The 20,315-nt window shown below is 31.7% G+C and overlaps 1 protein-coding gene across 3 annotated transcripts in view; it reads right to left on the bottom strand.

Annotated features, from left to right (window-relative positions):
• Positions 1-1,260: 1,260 nt before the first annotated feature.
• The window catches only part of LOC123262884 (protein neuralized), a 58,471-nt gene continuing 39,416 nt past the window's right edge, over positions 1,261-20,315 (bottom strand). The window contains exons 1-4 of one of the 3 annotated variants that reach the window (XM_044725364.1): positions 18,358-19,032; positions 5,626-5,792; positions 4,659-5,236; positions 1,261-2,603 (exon numbers count right to left, since the gene is read on the bottom strand). In XM_044725364.1, coding sequence (XP_044581299.1) covers positions 1,433-2,603; positions 4,659-5,236; positions 5,626-5,792; positions 18,358-18,679 — 2,238 coding nt within the window. In that variant the 5' untranslated portion in view covers positions 18,680-19,032 and the 3' untranslated portion in view covers positions 1,261-1,432. Of the gene's footprint in view, positions 2,604-4,658; positions 5,237-5,625; positions 5,793-10,257; positions 10,434-18,357; positions 19,033-20,315 lie in introns of those variants that run through there. The other 2 variants (XM_044725365.1, XM_044725366.1) reach the window with 2 other exon arrangements.

The raw sequence follows: 20,315 nt of genomic DNA, 5'->3' as shown, positions 1-20,315 counted from the left end.
CTGCGCATGCCTGAGATCTATTGCGCATGCGTAGTAGCTACTGCGCATATTCAAACAAACCGCGGGAAAATTTTAATCGCAATGACAGTATATGAGCTGGAGGAAGCACACAATTGTTTGCGTGCCTAAAGGTAAAAGGGCTTATAACAATTTATGCGCCCTTTTACCTTTGCAAAGGTAAAAGGGCGCATATTTTTTTTTCTTGCCAATCGAGTAGTAGACATATTCTACGCTTAAAATTGAAAAAAAAATTACAAAGATAAAAGGGCGTATATCTTTAATTATACGCCCTTTTAATTTTAAGAATTTGTAATTTTGGTGATCTAAAGGTGAAAGGGCGTATAATTTTTTTCGGCCAGTTTACAAAAGAACATATTCGTAGTTTAAAAATGTGAAAAAAAAACTTTCTGTGGTAGTAGCGGCGTAAAACCTCAAATATACAATTTTTTAAAGTTAAAAAAGAAAATATATCCAAAAAACAATAAAATACGCGTGATTATTTACTCGCTTTTTATTTCAAGAAATAGTTATTTTAAAATTTGGATTCTGGATTCTTGATCATGATGAAACAGCTGTTGTGTGAACGGCGCCAGTAGTTATATTCAATAGGGCGATTAAAGCGGGAAATTTCAAAATATTTCAATGTTATCTGTCATTGTGATTTTTTTTATTACTTAATTTTTACGTTATTTGTTTTTGAGTGATTTATTTTTTATTTGTTTATATCAAACTTTGTATATGAGGCTGTTATTTCGTATAACTTGTCTCATGAAACTATTATTTAACATTTGGTATCAAAACTACAATTTTTTTTTATGCACCCTTTTACCTTTAAGTAGTACTTTTCTTAAAGCTGAAAGGGCGTATGTCTTGAGATAGGCCCTTTTAGCTTTAGAATACCAACTTTTTTTTTCACAGATTTTAACGTTTCAGACAATTTCAAACCGAATGGCAAAAAAAATGTTTTATACGCTTTTTCAACACAAATTCCTATAAACCCTAGCTATAAGCCCTTTTACCTTTAGGCACGCGTGTTAAACAAAACAAAACTTCATTCATACGGAAAGAACAAGATGACACTGGATATCATCCCAGATTATACTGAGTAAACAAAAATTCAGATAGTAGCTAGTATAATCCAGATTACAATGAGTATAATCCAGATTACAATGAGTATAATCCAGATATAACGCAGTATAATCTGGATTTTTTTAGCTACTATCTAAAATTTTTTTTCACCACAGATATCACTGATTATAATCTGGGATGATATCCAGTGTCATCTTGTTTTTTCCGTGCAGAAAACTTTTACACATCATTTTTAAAGAAAAAATCTCCTTAAATAACATATCACGCCCGCGCGACTCACCACAAGCAAGCATCCAATCATCCGATCTAATCACAAAACAAGCTTACCAATCTAGAATTTGATTCAAGACCGGTAAATCCTGATAACGTCCCTAATCTGCGCTCTGCACAGAGGGCACTGTCCACCACCTTTACCCCGCCATTGTTGAATCGCGCAGGGATAACACATGCACATGTGACCACACATGTAAAGGACACTATCAATGTTCCTTTCGTAGCAGATTGAGCATTCGCTGGGCTGACCAGGAGTAGGTTGAAGCTTTTCACTCCACTGCTGCAAATGACTGCTCCCAGTACCTTGGAGGGTCAAGGTACTAGAATCAACAGCTTGGTAAGTAACAGGGTCAACGTAGGTAGACGAGCCAGTGCTGCTCATCGTTCCAGTTAACACCGGAGGCGAAGCTCTGGGCGTTGAAGCAGCTACGGGATTCGTTCCAGTGGAACCAGTGGAACCAGTTGGTCCTGTGCTGGATCCACTTGGGTAGAATCCCGGAGATCGGTTGGTGGAACCGTAAACTGGTGGAGAAGCGGGAGGGTAGTTCTGTTGAGGTGGAAGGTTCACTACTAGGACAGTTTGACCGCCAATGCCTGACTTAACCTGGACCATGTCTGGGTATCTGGTTAATTCAGTGACGTGTCCTTGGTGGTTCTGGTGAGGAGTCACAAGTGGTTGGGGAGTAGCTGGATGAGTTGCTGCTGGAGTGGTTGGAGCAACTGGGACACTAACGGGATTCGAAGGAGCAACTGCAGTGGCTTGTCGTTGACGTGGTGGAGAAGATGGCCTGCTAGCTAGCATTCTAACTCTCTGGGTGCTGCCGTAGACGTCGACAAACGCCCAAAGTTGGAGACTCTGGTCGACGTGCATCACTATGTTGGGTGGGCCGCCGTTCTTGGACATCTGGACCTCGCCGTAGTGGGTCACTGTGAAGGCTATCTCGTCACCAGGTTGGGGAGAGGAAGCTACGTCTTTGGACACCACCCAGTATTCCGGACGGTCTAGTAAAAGGTCGCTGTCATCTGGAAGATCTTCGGCTGTTAGGCGGGCTGGGTCGCAGGAGGTTAAGCCGAGAGCCAAAGCTCCGACGTACATTGGTTCTGTAGAGAGGATTTGGACGACTAGACGCTCTCCTAGTATCAACGGACGATTTGTGAATGCGTAACCGTGACAAAACTCGGTATCATTGCGTGTTGCCACGCATTGCTGATTACTGAACCGGATGTTCCGGCCACGGACTCTGCAAGATAAATTGTTTTGTTAATTAACAGTCAGGATGTGCACGATTAGCTGATAAAAATTATTTTCAAGAGAACTAGTTGTTTTACTTCGAGAAATTCTTGAATTCATGTTTCTTGGATTGAGAGGTCTAATCACTGATCGATATTTTTACTTGGTTCGAGACTATGATCTTCGATCGATACAAGTGAATTGTTTATTAAAAAACGATTCTCTTCAATAAAAAATTATTTTATTTCATATCAAGAATTATTGATTGTTGATTCAAGAACAAATTTTTTTATTTATAATGTTATAAGGGTACTCTGTAAGGATGTTTTTTGCTGTCCCAGACATTTTTTTAGTAGAAAAATTGTTATTTTTTTACTAAAAAAAAGTTTATTATGAAAGTAAAAAAACATTTCTATTTGGAGCATTGAAAATTACAATGAAATAAATTTTAGTTTTTTTGCTATAAATTCGTAAACCACCGAAATAACAGTCCCCTGGGCTGTCCCTTTCCGAAAATTAAAACTTTAAGATTAAATTTTAAGTTATTCGTCCATAATATATAATTTGGTCCATAATTTTTATAAACTTAATTAGTTAACTAACAATCTTCTTCAATAAAAAGTACCAAAAATTAATTTGTTTCATTAAATTCATTAAACCAAAGTTTGTCCCAGGCATTTTAAGAACAGTCCCCTGCCAGAAGTTCAAAGCCAAAAAAAAAAATCCAGCGTGTTATTTTACCTTTTGTAAGGTTTATAAGGATTTAACTAGCCTTTAGTTAATAACCATAGGGCTGTTAGCACTTTATCGGCATTTTATTTAGTGTCAAAGCATCGTTTGTGCTGGAAATGTGTCTGAGCCACTTCAAAACTCAGTCCCCTGGCAACTATTTTTATTTATAATTTATTTATAAAATTCGATCCATAAGTCTTAATATTATTCTAATTAATGTAAAAATTCATTGAGAACTTAAAAAGTTGAATGCATTGAAATAGTTTGCTTGATTTTTTTCAATTTGATAAAAAAAAAACAGTCCTCTGTTATGTTATATGGCAAAAGATACCCAAATATCGAAAAAAAACAAAAATTAAATTGCCTGTTTATTTATTATCATTAAGATAGTTTTGTAGCCCTTGGTAATTTTTTTTCTAATAAAATCAAAAATAATTTGGTCGGATAATTTTGTACAGATTTAAGACGTCCTTACAGAGAATCACCCATATATCTCATTGCACGCCTTAAGCGCCAAGCGCTCAGGTATGCTCTACTCTCGCCTAAAAATCGCAAGTTCGATAAAAACGTAATTTTCATAATTTAAACGAAAAAAATTAGGGATAAAAAACATATTGAAATAAATAATAATAACTACAGAACACGTTAAAAAAGTTTTCTTATCATTAAATAAGATTTCTCAGAAAAAATTCGTTTTTTTGATGAATTAAATGAATAAAGAGCGTGGTATTCACAGAAGCACTGGGCTTGATAACACCAAAACTTTGTCAAAAATCACTTTCACGATTTAATTTTTTTTTTGTTTTATTCCTTAGGAAGTTTGTCAAAACCCTTTTGAAAATTGCGTGTCAAAATAATTCCGTTTCGATACAGTTAATTTTTTTCGACTGTCAGTTCGGTGACTTTTTCTGCGATTTCGGCAGCCATATATATTATTTTTCATAAAACAGGATTGAAATAACTATAAACAAGCAGAAACTATATACATACATGATGGTATAATTACTAACTGTTTTATCATCTGTTAAAATTTTTTTTTAGCTCGACCTACAGAGGGGGTAATACTACTCGCGGGAAAATTCAAATTAAAAACGAATAATTTTTGTTATGATCTAAATAATTTATGTATGACATGAGCGCTTAAGGCATGCTCATTTGGATTTTCCAAACTTTTTTAAAACAACCAAGTTCCTTGAATCAAGAATCAATTTTTTAAGTTAAGAGAATTGAATTACTTAAAACAAGAATGACATTTTGAAGAAAGAATTTTTCTTGAATCGTCATTTTTTTTATCAGTGTACTAAAGGAAGCTGTATGAAATCAAGATACTTACGGATGGAAGGGCAGTGGAGCGAAGAGAACACCTGATGGCTGAAATCTCAGCCCTGGAAGATCAACATCTGGCTCTGGACCATGATGGAGGACCATGTTTTGCATGGTAGGAACGATGATTTTCTCAACAATATCCCGACCCGCGTTACTAGCGTCATCCATGGCAGTGTGTCTGCTAGGTTGGGCGTTGTCCTCGTTGCTGTGCTCAACCCCGCGTCTAATGTTGTTGAAGTGCTGTCTGTTAGGATCCAGGAACTCTATCGCGGTGCTGTTTCCGTAGACGTCTATCACCGCCCAAAGAGGACCGCGGGTTTCAACTCCGCTGAAGAAGACTCCCTTTTCCTCGCCGTTGACTCCGAAGTGAACATCACCGGCTGCTGTTACGTAATAAAAGAGAACTGTGTCGCGGCCAGCGAACCGCTCAGCCAGTGCTTTTGCCCAATACCCTGGCTTGTTCGTTAAATCCGGGCAAGCGTAACGTGGTAATCCGTTTCTTAAGTGAACTGGATCGTTGCTGGTGAAACCGAATCGTATTACGCCACTCCAGTTGTTTGACATCTCCAGGAATTTTACGCAGACCTTTATGGATTAGATTGTTTGGTAAATTATGCCTGTTTCTTTAATTCGGTTGGGAAGAATGGAGATAAGAAAGTGTTTGATGAACCGGATGTCAATGTATGTTAAAAAGTGTAACGGAAGTTAAGCGGTTGAAAAATTTCCATGCTTAAGGCTAAATTATCATAAAACTATAATCAGACATTTATATTCTTTTGACCCGGTCGAATTTTTATGTGATGTAATGGAGATTTTGCCGGACTCTAGCTAGCTACCTTATTAAGTCACGAAGACTGGTCGATTAATTTTAGGGGACTCCTTTTCAGGTATCGAGGAACCCACGTTGTTGAAAAGAAAGAATGTAGAAAGAAGTGAGTGATTTAAGAAGTTTGCTTTTTAAGTTTGCTATTTACCTTTTCACCAACGCGAACTGGTCGCGCGCTAAATGTTATCCCTTTACAAAAACTCTCATGCCGGCGGGCAATCGTAGCACCATTGCATAGACGTATGTTTTCACCGTGGACTTGGTGAAACGTCAGGGGAGGTAAATTGTTTGTACCTGTGTTTGAGGACCTGGGAGCTGAAACATAAACATTAATTTTCGATTATAATTTATATTATTAAGAGAATAAAAATAATTTTCCATCTCTGGATACAAAGTTAAGAAATTACCTTGTATCTTGTAAACTATTGACATTTTTAAGAGATATAAGCTCATCCTGATGTTACACTCATCGAGACCTTTCATTTGAGTACCCACATGAATTTTTCATATATTTTATATATTTACATATATTACATATAGGTATATATGAAAAATATATCAAAAATGCATGTGGGTACTCAAATGAAAGCTCTTCATGAGTGTATCATCGGGATGAGCTTATATCTTTAAAAATATCAATATTGAGAAACGACCTTGTATCTTAACTACTGACATTTTTAAAGATATAAGCTTATCCTGATGTTACACTTATCGAGACCTTTCATTTGAGTACCCACATCAATTTTTCATATATTTATATATATCATATATATTTATATATGAAAAATATATCAAAAATGCATGTGGGTACTCAAATGAAAGCTCTTAATGAGTGTAACATCGGAATGAGCTTATATCTTTAAAAATATCAATATTGAGAAACGACCTTGTATTTTAACTACTGACATTTTTAAAGATATAAGCTCATTCTGATGTTACACTTATCGAGACCTTTCATTTGAGTACCCACATCAATTTTTCATATATTTATATATATTATATATATGTATATATGAAAAATATATCAAAAATGCATGTGGGTACTCAAATGAAAGCTCTTGATGAGTGTATCATCGGGATGAGCTTATATTTTTAAAAATATCAATATTGAGAAACGACCTTGTATTTTAACTACTGACATTTTTAAAGATATAAGCTCATTCTGATGTTACACTTATCGAGACCTTTCATTTGAGTACCCACATCAATTTTTCATATATTTATATATATTATATATATGTATATATTTATATATGAAAAATATATAAAAAATGCATGTGGGTACTCAAATGAAAGCTCTTGATGAGTGTAACATCAAGATGAGTTTATATCTTTAAAAATATCAATATTTAAGAAAGTACAGTGCAATTTAACAAAATTCATTATTTAATAAACCAATATTTTATTTATTTATATTCCACAAATCACGGCAGTCACATAGTGACTTCAAGATTGCTAATGACAATACTATAGAGATTTTGTTAATTGCCTGACAACCGCAAATCATGGTCAAGGAACGCTAAATCAGGCTTCCTATTGTTTCGATTCAGGAATCAAGCATGAAAGATTCTCAGGCAAAAAGTGATGCCGTAGAATCACCTCCGGTTCCTTTTGGTGTACAACAACCCAAACCGGAAACCGCATTCTCCGTGACGGAAGTACGAAGAGACAGAGTACATAATATAACGGTAACGGGTTGAGTGATGTTAAGGTAAAATTTACTCAACGATACGCTCTCCTTAGAGTAATGACGCTTAAACGGATGTTACACCAAGACAACAAACAATGACTGATAAAAAGGAACTGTGAAATTCGAAATGTTGGTACAATAAAAGGCAAACTTTTCTCATCAAACAAAGATCGCCCTTTTTTTGGGCAATGTTGCAGAATCAACTTTTCATAAATAAAAAAAGTCTCAGTCAGTTCTGCAATGAGCTCTAACGGTGCAAAACTTTCCCACGGTCATGATTCGTGATAGTAACTCAAAAGTCTTTCACTTATTCAATGCTCGAGGAACAAAGATAGCTTAGTATGTCTATGTTAAGACACTTGAACAGTGTATGTAATGTAATTAAATATTCACGGGAAAATATGTATTTGTAACTGCAATTACAATATTTTGTCGTCACGGATGATTGATCATCTACAGATATGCCCTTCACTTATTGAATTACCATCACCAATAAGGAATCATGGATGATTTTTCACTACCAATGACTAAGGTAAAGTACCCAGTTGAACAGGTTTCAAAGTAAAACTTATTTGACCCTATTTTTAATAGATAAAGGTGTAATTATTAGTTCAAATAAGTGATTTTCATGAAAATATAAACAATTTTGAACTTATTGAAGCGCAAAATAACAAAGATTATTGAATATTTATATTTTGACAACGTTTTTAAGATAGACTATGAAAGGAGTAGTAGTTGAACAATTAATTCTGTCAAGCTGCAGTAGTTGAACACTACGGAGCAGTAGTTGAACTAATAAAATATATGGCAATAGGCACACCAAAAATTTTCAACGTTTTATCGAAATATCCAAAGATTTATAACATATTATTGAATAATATTAAAAATAATACTGTGGATATTTAATATGTTCATTTAAAAATGATAAATATTTGTATTTAATTTTTTAATTACATTTTTTATGAATGACAAAGCAAACTTTCAATTATAAATAAAAAAAAAATCCATTCAAAACGTTCAATAATTTTTAACTACACTAATTTTGAGCTATAAAATTTATTTAATTTGAAGTAATTAATACAAATCACAATGCTGATCACTAGTCTATAAGCCTATTAGAGATTAGATTGCTGTTAAAATTATACGGCCGCAGCCTGTTCAAGTTATGGGTACTGCTTTGAGAATTTGGAGGTATAGTTGAACGCTAAATTTTAATATAAAAATTATAGTTTATTTCTTTGCAAAAAATATGTTCTTTAGAAAAAACTTTTTCATTAGATGGTACAATTTTTTTTTACTTAAAATGATGATATACCGTTTTTTTTACTGATTGTTCGGTTTACGATTTAGTACTTTTTTCATGAAAAAAATAGCATTTATCGGCGATTCTCGAAATGTCAACTTTTAAGTTAATAAAAATATAATTGTTTTGATTTATAATTGAAAAAACTTACAGAAATCAATTACTATATCATTTAATAATAATAATAATAATAATTTATTTGAAAGCAATTATTTAATTTATTAAATTTTAATAAATATTTTTTAACATTCAATAAATATTTATTTGGGAAGAAAGTATATTTATTAATAGTTAATAAGTATTTATTAATAGTCAACAAATATTTATTAACAGTTAATAAATATTTTGTTGAATGAATTTGTTTCGCTTGCAATGTCATATAATATGAAGATTGCTTATAAACAAAAATCATCTTTATAAATTATTTGCATTAATTATATTACATATAATAACGTTTATTGTAAAATACCAAATTCTATCACAGCTCATAATTATCTTTTATATTTTTAAATATTAAAAACGTTAATTTATTTAGTGAATTTAATTATTATTATATATTCCAGCTATAGGGTTAAAAAAGTGTCAAAAGAAAATAGTTATTTTTGCTTTTTATTTTAAATAAATATTTGTTAACAGTTAAAAAATATTCATTAACCATCAATAAATATTTATTAACAGTTAATAAATATTTATTAAATCCTATAATGTCAAAAAATCATTTATTAACAGTTAATAGATCTTATTAAATATAAACAAATCCTTCTATCAGTATGCGCATATTACTCATAATAAATTTATGGATTTTGTATTATAACAATTCGAAAAGTCTGTTCAAGTACTGGGTACTTTACCTTAATAATAAAATTTCATTGCTATTAAATAAAATTGTCTCTAAGTGGACCATCACCAATGAAGAATCATGGATGATTTTTCACTATCAATGACTAATAAAAATCTCAAATTCTTTGTTCGAACAAAAAAAAGCATCTGTAATTTGAAGTTCACTGGTCCATAGATGTAATCGACCTCATCTTAGGCCAGCAACCTACACATTCTCTTTTTGTTATTCTCGGTTGTTGCTTTTTGCTTTATACCTGTTGTCGAGCTCATCCAGCACGCTACAAGTAATCATAGTCCAGAAGCTTATCATAATCGTGGGAAAGCTCATCGAAATCTACCGCAAAAATGATAATCCGTCTAATTCAGTCGCAGTTTATCATTTTCGTAGCCTAGCTCTGAATCACAAAAAAGAAATCCGTAGTAAATAAAATTTAAAAGGAGTGAATCATGTTGTGGCACTTTCCCACGCCCGCAGTGATCTTTGCTACAACATTATAACCTAGAAGTAAGGCCGCTCCTTAGGCATCTCTAGTATCTAGTTATTTAGCTCCCCTCTATTCCCTTCTAACAAGTTTCCTCTCTCTCGAAACAAACGACTGGCAGTCTCCCGCACAGACACTTATGCAACACCCGATGACCCAGCTGTGGCGCTTCAGTCGGCAAAGCAGCCCTCTACTACGCCGTGATTACCACCAAAACAAACAAAGAAATTCAGTTAGAACACTTCCGACGAATTGGAACAAAGAGCGACTCTCTATCTTTCTGTTATCTGTTTAGATCGTCAATAAATGGGATTTAAAAACATGTGGGTGAAAGATCCTCTTAGCAAAGAGGCTTTACAAGGTGATAAGTCTAAGCCGGAGACATCTGCCCAGCAGGGGGTTGCTAACAGAGTAAACACGCTTGCAAAACAATCCCTTGATAAACCAATTTTTGCTACTACTCACCATTGAGCCGCATTTGAGCAACCCGTCTTGCCCTTCCGACTGTCAAAGGACGGCGGGTTCTTGAATATGACAACGACATTTTGGTTCTAATTCACTTCACTGAGGATTGGGTCACCTGGTGGGTTGAGGATGATAACGCGAAGACGGTGATAGCGATAATGATGATCAGGATGGTCAACAAAGGATTTACTTGGTGGAGCTAGTTGAAGAAGATTGAATGAATGTAAAAAGGTGGTTCACGTTGGACGCCAACGTAACGACTGACAGTGCAGAACGAAATGGGAAACGAAACCTCACGCTGATCCCGGTGGCAGCTGCAGCTCACCATGCACGCTATCCTATGGCTACGGGGCTTGGCAACAGAAGCGTATGCTTACCACCGCCCTACCAAGTCCCCTTGTGTTATTATGGACTACGTTATGTGTTGCTTGGAGATTGTAGATGGTAGTTGGGTTTTAGTGTTAGTTATAGATGGAGATGTATTGGTATTTGTTACGCAGCTGGTATTGTAAAATGGTCAATGTAAGGAAGCATATATCTCGGCCCGCATCTTTTTGGTATTGAAATTTCTGGTTTTTTTGTTGTTGTCAATAGAAAAAGGCCATGGGAATTTTTATGGATTACTTTTGCGTGGATAGATCTGAACGTATTTGGTAATTTCTGGAGAATTTTTATGGTTGATTTGTAATTTAGTTTATCAGAAAAATTTTACTGGAGAACAAAATTCGTCGGGTGCCTGAAGAAAGACTGAAGTTATGTTCGAAGTTGAAATTTTTCTTGAAATTCTATTCTTGGTGGAAGTTATTTTTTCTTAATTCAAATTATCATAAATACTTGATACTAGGGTGGCGCAAAAAAACCGACTATTTTTTTTTGACTCTCGAGTGAAAAAATGTTAGTTTTTAATATTTTAAGAGCTCTCTTCAAAGGACAGCTTAAAAAAAAAATTTTAAGAGATCGCTCCAAATTTTTTTAAATTTCAGAAATCGTCAAAAATCAAATTTTTTTTTTAAAATTTTTTTTCTCGTTACTTCATAATTTTATAGACCGAAACAAATAATTTTCTGAAAGTTTCAGTTCAAAATTGAAATTTTAAAAGGTCGCTCATAATTTTTTTTTAATTATTAGTGCATTACTTAAGATTTTTTTGAGCGAGCTTTTAATATTCAATTTAAAATTCTATGCATTTCTTTTTTTTTTTTTTATTTAGTACAATAATCGATAAAAATACACCACGTGATGTACTAAAAATCAAGCACAATATAGAAAACATAATTTTTTTTTAATTTAATAATTTTACAAAGATAATGTATCATTATATTTAATTGTTTTTTCTCTGAGTTCTTAACATTTCGTAAATTTATCAGAACGCCTCGTTTCTTCGCCAAATTTCTACTATAGCCCCGAGAATTAATTTACAATTACTAAAACATCTGGTTCAATTTAAAGAACAAAATCAAAAGTTAGGTTCAGCAGCACTAAAAAGTTTTTCTCGACATTTATGGTACATTAGTGACTATTTAATTAGATTAGCATTTTTTGACTCTGAAATTTAAAAAAAAATTATGAGCGACCTTTCAAAATTTTAATTTTGAACTGAAACTTTCAGAGACATTTTTTTTTGGTCTATAAAATTATGACGTAAAAATTTTTTTTTCAGCTGTTCTTTGGAAAAGGCTCTTAAAACATCAAAAACTAACATTTTTTCACCCGAGACTCAAAAATAAAAAATAGTCAGTTTTTTTGCGCCACCCTACTTGATACAATAAATTTTGATATTTGATAAAGATTTTTAGATACTTTAGGGAAGCAGCGCCACCTACTTCAGCTGAGAAAAAAATTTTCTCACCTTGAGAAAATTTTTCTCGAGAATATTTGATACCCATTTTATATTATTTTAGCGTGCAATTATACATATTGAATGAAAAAAAATGATTAAATATCATTTGATCTTCCCATTTGACATGTTAATCAATAAAAATATTTATGAAAATTTACTTCTACTAAATTTTTTGGAGCAAGAGGCTGAATTTTCTTAAGAACAAGATTTTCTTGACTTAAATAAATTTTCTTGGATCAAGATACGTATTTCTTAAAGCAAGAAAATTAATTTTATTGGAATAAGTGAAATTTCTTGTCAAAAAAAATTTTTTTTCGCTCAAGAAAATAATTAGAAAGAAAAATATTTTCTTAGCTCGAACCTTTTTTTCTGTGTAATTTTTTTATAAGGAAAAAATTTAGTGTGAAAATAAACTACAGAGTTAGTAGATATAAAACAAGATGGATTATAAATAAAAGAAAAGCTAAACTGGGAAAACGAACAGCTGTCCTTACATGCGGTTAGGGTGCGAGGCTCCCTTCTCTTTTAGAGAGCTAACAACGGAATTGAAAAAAAAGGGGATGATGGATACTCATACTCATACTCTCATGTATGCCTGTATGTACATTCAAAAATTCACACAGACTTTAAACATAACTTTAGAGAAGGACCCTTCTTGAAGAAACGGTCGCACACCACCTGGCCCTTCTCTGAAAAATATCTTGGACAAAAGGCTCCCTAATTTAATCCCATCCGCTTTATAATTCTCTGATCGATGGATTTGTAATTAAAAAGTAGCAACATTAATATTAATAAATTATAAAAGAATTGATATTAATCAACGAGTTGTTATCGCTAATTGAAATAAAACTTTTTAACAATAGAAAGTTATATTGCGAATAATGCCAGCTCACCAGGGTAATAAATTATTCGTGGGTGCTAATAAAGTGCTAGGACTTATCTTGAGTTAGACTAATTTCTCAACACATTGACCTCGGAGCAATTGAATCATCTTGTTATATTATATTATATTATTCTATTTGGTTCAATAAGACGGTGGTTACTTTAACAATTGTACGTGGGCATTTAAATACCGTCTTATTTGACTTGTTGACTGAATTTTACATGTAATATAAGTATTTCCGGCCGTAGGTCACTGCTCGGAAAAATTTAATGTGTTTTAGAGGAGATGTGTTTATTTTGAATAGATATTTTTTTAGTTAGTTATTTGTTACTTGAACTACTATTTTGCAAGTAAAAAATTGAAAATATTTGAAAAATTTAGATGTGATCAGATATATCAGATTATTTTAATGATTCATTAAATAAGACCAAATCTGTAGATATATCAGATATTCAGAGTTACCATATATATATATATATAATTAGGATATTACCTTGTATCTTGTGAACTATTGACATTTTTAAAGATATAAGCTCATTTTGATGTTACACTCATCGAGACCTTTCATTTGAGTACCCACATCAATTTTTCATATATTTATATATATTATATATTTGTATATATGAAAAATATATAAAAATGCATGTGGGTACTCAAATGAAAGCTCTTGATGAGTGTAACATCGAAATGAGTTTATATCTTTAAAAATGTCAATAATTAAGAAATGACCTATTATCTTGTGAAATATTGACATTTTTAAAGATATAAGCTCATCCCGATGTTACACTCATCGAGACCTTTCATTTCAGTACCCACTTGAATTTTTAGTATATTTTATATATTATATATATTTCACAAATACCATACATATAAAATATATAAAAAATACTATGTGGGTACTCAAATAAAAGGTCTCGATGAGTGTAACATCGAAAGGAGTTTATATCTTAAAAAATGTCAATAATTAAGAAATTACCTTTTATCTTGTGAAATATTGATATTTTTAAAGATATAAGCTCATCCCGATGTTAAACTCATTGAGACCTTTCATTTGAGTACCCACATCAATTTTTCATATATTTATTTATATTATATATATGCATATATGAAAAATATATCAAAAATGCATGTGGGTACTCAAATGAAAGCTCTTGATGAGTGTAACATCGAAATGAGTTTATATCTTTAAAAATGTCAATAATTAAGAAATGACCTTTTATCTTGTGAAATATTGACATTTTTAAAAATATAAGCTCATCCCGATGTTACACTCATCGAGACCTTTCATTTGAGTACCCACTTGAATTTTTAGTATATTTTTATATATATTATATATATTTCACAAATACCATATATATAAAATATATAAAAAATACTATGTGGGTACTCAAATAAAAGGTCTCGATGAGTGTAACATCGAAAGGAGTTTATATCTTAAAAAATGTCAATAAATAAGAAATGACCTTTTATCTTGTGAAATATTGACATTTTTAAAGATATAAGCTCAGCATGACATTACACTTATCAAGACCTTTCAGGTGAGTACCCACATCAATTTTTCATATGTTTTATATATTTATATATATTACATATATGTAGACATGAAAAATATATCAAAAATGCAAGTGGGTACTCAAATGAAAGCTCTTGATGAGTGTAACATCGGGATGAGCTTATATCTTTAAAAACGTCAATATTTAAGAAAGTACAGTGCAATTTCACAAAAGTTATTATTTAATAAAGCAAAATTAATTTTGTTTAGTTCACAAGTCACGGCAGTCACATAGTGACTGCAAGGTTGCAAGTATATAATAAATACACTAAATTATATATGATCAGATCAAATATCAGATATATCCCAAATGATCAGATACGATTAAATATCTAAGATTTATCAAATGTAACCAAATAGATCAGATTAGAGCCGATATATCATATATGATCAGATCGAACTTTTTTCCCATAATACATTTTATTAAAGCCGAAAAAATCTAAAAATAACATGCACTGAATTTTCTTAAGATTTCACCCGGAAAGTGCTCTTAAAAAAACATTGAAGAAGAGGAAGTACAGTATAGAATGGCCTATTTCCTCTATAGGCTTAACATAAGTTTTTTTTGTCTCTCTTCATCTTCAGCTATTTTAAAACGCCCTCGACGCTATGTATACACACACTACACACTAGTATAAAGGTGTTGCGTCGCTTTCATACCGTACTATACCGTCCTCCACATAACAGAATTCTGTTATATAGGTAACAGATGAGTATGCGCTTGAAAAAGCTCACTTTTTGCATCCACTACAAAAGGATGGATATTGTCTTTTTCAACAAAATGCTCGAGTTTACTCGAGAGTTATAATTAACATAGATCGAAAAAAAAAAAAAAAAAAAAAAAAAAAAGCTATCAGACTGTTATCTAACACAAAAGAAGAAAAATATTAATCAATTTTTTTGTTTACCTTTACAAGTTTTATATGTATATTCTGGTCATTGTTTTTGTTTATTATTGTGCTGAGAGTAAACGGTGTCTCTCAGCTGATAGGGTTAGTAAACGTTAGAACCGCGAATAAAACCGGTTTGTGAAACGGCGCCTGTGGGAACAAAGACGGGTTATTCGCGGGCGCTTGTGACGTCACATGTAAGACTCCATTCGAACGTTTCTTACGTGGTTTATCCATTAACGATTGTTAATTCTTTAAATTAATTATTTCTAATTCAATAATTTGTTATAAAAAATACTTGTTCGTGAGAAAATAGCTTGTTGGACTATTTTTTAGGTCACATGTTCATTGATTAACGCCCGGTTGATTCATAGAACCTTTTAATGGGATAGTTAATGACCATTTTATTGAGAGAACTTCGGAAGAATCTCATTTTTTCGTTGTTTATACTGCAGATCGTTAATAATAACGAATTGTATAAAAAATTTATAGCTTTCTTGTTATTAATCGGGTTATTAACAAATGATTAATTTCTACTAATTTTTCTTCTAAAATTTAGAAAAAAACCTATATATAAATTCAGGCTAAGAGCAATAAAATTAGTTTGATTACCAAATTATAAATTGGTGGCATTATTAATGACTTTATTTAATTATACGAGCCTAAAATAAATGATTAGAAGATCTTTACTCCGAAAAATATAGTGAAAGTTGTTTAATTAGTTTAAATTTATGGAAAAATCATTAATTGTAGCGTTAAATGATCAACTTTTTGATTGTATTCAAGATTTTAATGAGTTAGATAGATAATAAATTTTTATTTGATCCTGGAGTTGCAATATAATTTTAAAGACCGACATTAATTAATAACTAACATGTTCAATTATAAGATCAATGATAATTACCCCCATGAAAAAAAAATATAAAAAAAATATATTTTAAATATATATAAATATATAAAAAATATGTATAGTAAATATATTTTTATTAACTAACTTTTGGCCGATTTTTATATATATTTTATATATTTCAAATATATTTTAGATATAATCAAAATGTATTTTTTTTATATTTTTAGCTATGTATTTTTTATGTATTTTAAGATATATTTTGAATATATCTATAATATATTTAAAATATATATGAAAATCGACCAAAAGTTAGTTATTAAAAGTATATTTACTATACATATTTTTTATAGATTTTTAATATATTTAAAATATCTTTTATATATATCACGAAATATATTTTTTTTATATTTTTTTTTCATGGGGGTATATTGATGTAAAAAAAAAATTAAAACAAGCTTGTTTAAAATTTTCAAAGGTGTCAATTTTTGTAATATATGCCGGCAATGAATTCCAAATTTTTATGTCATGAATTAGGAAAGAATTTTTATAGATATCAGAATTACTTCTTGGTAAATGCAAATAATCATTTCTGATATCGCTTCTCCTTAATATAATCAGCAAAAATTATAATTTTGTTCTAAATAATTGATTATAATTTAGTTTAATTTCTTTATAAAATAGACAAGCTATGAAATAATCTCTTCTCGCGTTAAGTTTTCTCGATTTAATCATATCTATCTTAATATAACCAATTAGAAATTTTTTTATTTAAGTAGAAATGATCATTTTTAGAGTCTAATTAACAAATTTTAGATTATTGGGTGTTATTAATGACTTTTGATGGTTATAGAATCATTTTGGTTTGTAACTTTTGGAAAAATAATTTTTTTTTTTACATTTTTCGAAAGTATATACATCTACAAGTGTGTTAAAATTTTTAAATGATTGACTTTAGGTAAGATTTTTTTTTTTAATTAAAAAAAACTTTAAACGCGTTTATCTCAGAACTATGTTTTTCTGGTTTAAGTACATGATATCTCTGGAACAGCTGACCCGATCTTAATAAAATTTAAACGACATATTCTACATAGTACACGAAAAAAAGAAAACTTGAAAAATTAGATTATAAATAGTAATAAGTGTCCCGTCGTATTAAAAACTATAAAAATTACAGTTCGAAATAACATTTTTCTAAATTCAAACATTGAATGTTAATTTTCAGAGCTTTCAATGTAAATATTACATTATATATTGTAATTTTTCAAGTTTTCTTTTTTCCGTATAGCACCTATTGCATCAACTACAAAAAAAAAAATGAAAATTTTGATTTTTACTATTTTTATAGGGCTAAAAACGGTAAAAAATCCTTATTTTTCAGTTTTATTTCATTTCCGCTATTTTTTATACACAACAAAATAATATAATAATCAAAAACATTAAGAATAATAAAAATGCAATAATTGAATTTTTCCTTAGAATAATCTAACTGTTGATGACTAATTTTTACGTGATTAATTAATGCTTGCACGATCAAAACAACCGGACGTAAGCAAAATCAAACAATAAAACCGCAAATCATCAATAATAAAATCGCAAAGTTAATATCTATACGACCAATGTCAAGTTGATTTTCAGAGCTAGGTTTCAAAGCGCCAGTCACCCACGAGCAAACTTCTTAATCGTAAAAATACCGGCCCCTTAGGATCGTCTTGAACAAAAAAGCAATAAAACCTTACATCTGTCGGTTTTCCAACTGTTACCCAATAGCCCAGTTGAAGAAAACCACCAAAGGGAATCTCAAACAACTGGTATATCCTCAGGGAAGTTTTTTACATCAGGGAATACGGGAGCCGTTGAAATAAATATTGGAGATGTACTCGAACTCACACCAGACGAAACAACAGGGGATGTTGCTGGGTACGAGGACAAGAGAACAAATGACGAAGATGGTAATAGAGAATGCGAAAGAGATAGAAAACGATCAATATCGTTAACGCGTCCTATCAAATCACCCTTTCCAAATTCACATTGCTGAAGTAGCAACATGATATCTTAAATAACAAAATAACAAACATTGATGCTTACCAAGTCCCATTTTCCGTTTAAGTTTTTTAAGCACTTTCATCTTGCTCTTCAAAGGAGCTAAGATGTTATCCGTGGAAGTAGTGGTAGGGCTGTTTGGTGGAAGTACTTCTGGTTCCTGAACGAATACCAATTCCTGATGATGATTAATGTTGTTGTTATTGAGGTTAGATTGTGATTTTCGCGAACTTCTTCGATGTTTGTGTACTTGAATAACAACGCTTGGACCAACTGCGGTTGATATTCGCGTACTGCCGCAACAATGACAGGGATGGCTTTTAACGCCGGTACCTTTGACCGCGCACTCTCCGCCTACCACCCCCATGAAATCGTTTGAATTTATGGTAAGCTGGTTACAACTGCCGAAACACACAATCAAAACACTTGGTCTTGACTATTGATGAAGATCAATGTGATGATTGATTGATAGGATATGATATGGTATCAATTGGTTGGATTGGTTTACACTGATAGATCCTGGTAAGGACTGCAAGAACTGCAAGAACTGCAAGGATTGACTAGGTGGCACTGAACTGATTGTAATTTAAGTGTAGTTTAAGTGTAATTAAAACTGCGCACGTGCACCGATGGATAAACTAAGAGCGATTGGCGACTGGAGCGCCGATGTTGACGCTCTGAAGTCGAAGCTGGAACTGACTGGTTCGGGTTGTTGCGCCCAAAGATCTTGCTAACCAGCGCGAGCCATCAACCAATCCAAGACGACTCCCTTCCATTGAGAACGCACGCGTGGTAGGAAAAAGAGAGAGACTGGGACGATATTGAAGAGCTCTGTCGCTGGGTTTGAATATGAATATGAAGAAGGTGCACTGGATGAGAATACACCTTTGGTGGAAGAGAAAAGGTGGATATTGGGGTTGAGTGAACTAAATAGGCACTGAGAGGGGAATAAATTTAGTACTGGCACCTGGTGGACAGCTGGCTTTACCTGGAGACTGATTGTGCACCGGGCTTGCCTGCTGCACATTGCCCCAGCTTTCAGAAGATACCTTGGGACTATACTAGTAAACTTACGATAGCTTTGATTGTTACTTCTTATGACTGTCGACTAGGATTCGGGTCTATTCCACGGCTGTTTAACAGTTGGAGGTTTTAACAGGATATTAGGTTTGGTTTGGAGAGATGAGATTCTGCTTGGTAGGTTAGGATTTTTTTTAGAAAAATTTTAGGTTAAATTTAGCCAGGAATAAAAATGTGGTATTTTTTCCGATATATTACTATATGATAAATATTAATTATATATGAATAGTTTATTTGAGAAACCCTATAAGTCATATTTTTTTCGAAATCGGGTTTATTGCATTTTTCGGTTCTTTTAATTTCCCCTTATACCAGCACTAAAAAATATTAAATCCGTGTTCAAGACCTAACCAATGGGTCGATATAAATATCGTTTAGTTGAGAAACTCCATAAGTCAGTGACTTATGGGGTTTTTCGAATAAACATTCAATTTCAAAATTCCAAAAATAAATGTCTTTGTTTTTTTTTTTTTTTTTTTTTCAAAAAAAAACTTCTGAGTAGAAAAATTCATTTCAATACAAAATACTTAAATTTTAATAATTTTCGCAGTATGGGTTTGAAAAAATTAGATTAAATTATTGTTTTATTGTTTGATGGGATTTCACTGACTTCAATTTTAAAATGATCGATTATTAGATAATTAGAAACTAAATTTACTGTTGAATACTTGAATTTTAATGAGTTTTACAATATTCGCTTAATGGATTAAAATTAAAAATATGTTGTTTTATTGTTGACTCTGATTTAACTGATTTAAATTCTGAAATTAATGATAACCAAATAAAAATATATTATATTTACTGTTAAATACTTTGATTTCAATCATTTTTGCAATTTTAGTTTTATAAAGTTAGATTGTGATAAATTAAAATGTTGTTTTATTGTTGACTCTCAGTTCACTAATTTGAATTTAAAAATAGAT

Source organism: Cotesia glomerata, linkage group LG4 (genome assembly GCF_020080835.1).
Source record: "Cotesia glomerata isolate CgM1 linkage group LG4, MPM_Cglom_v2.3, whole genome shotgun sequence".
NCBI classification, from domain to species: domain Eukaryota; kingdom Metazoa; phylum Arthropoda; class Insecta; order Hymenoptera; family Braconidae; genus Cotesia; species Cotesia glomerata.
Note: the sequence above shows the minus strand (reverse complement) of the source record. Positions and strands in the feature narration are given on the sequence as shown.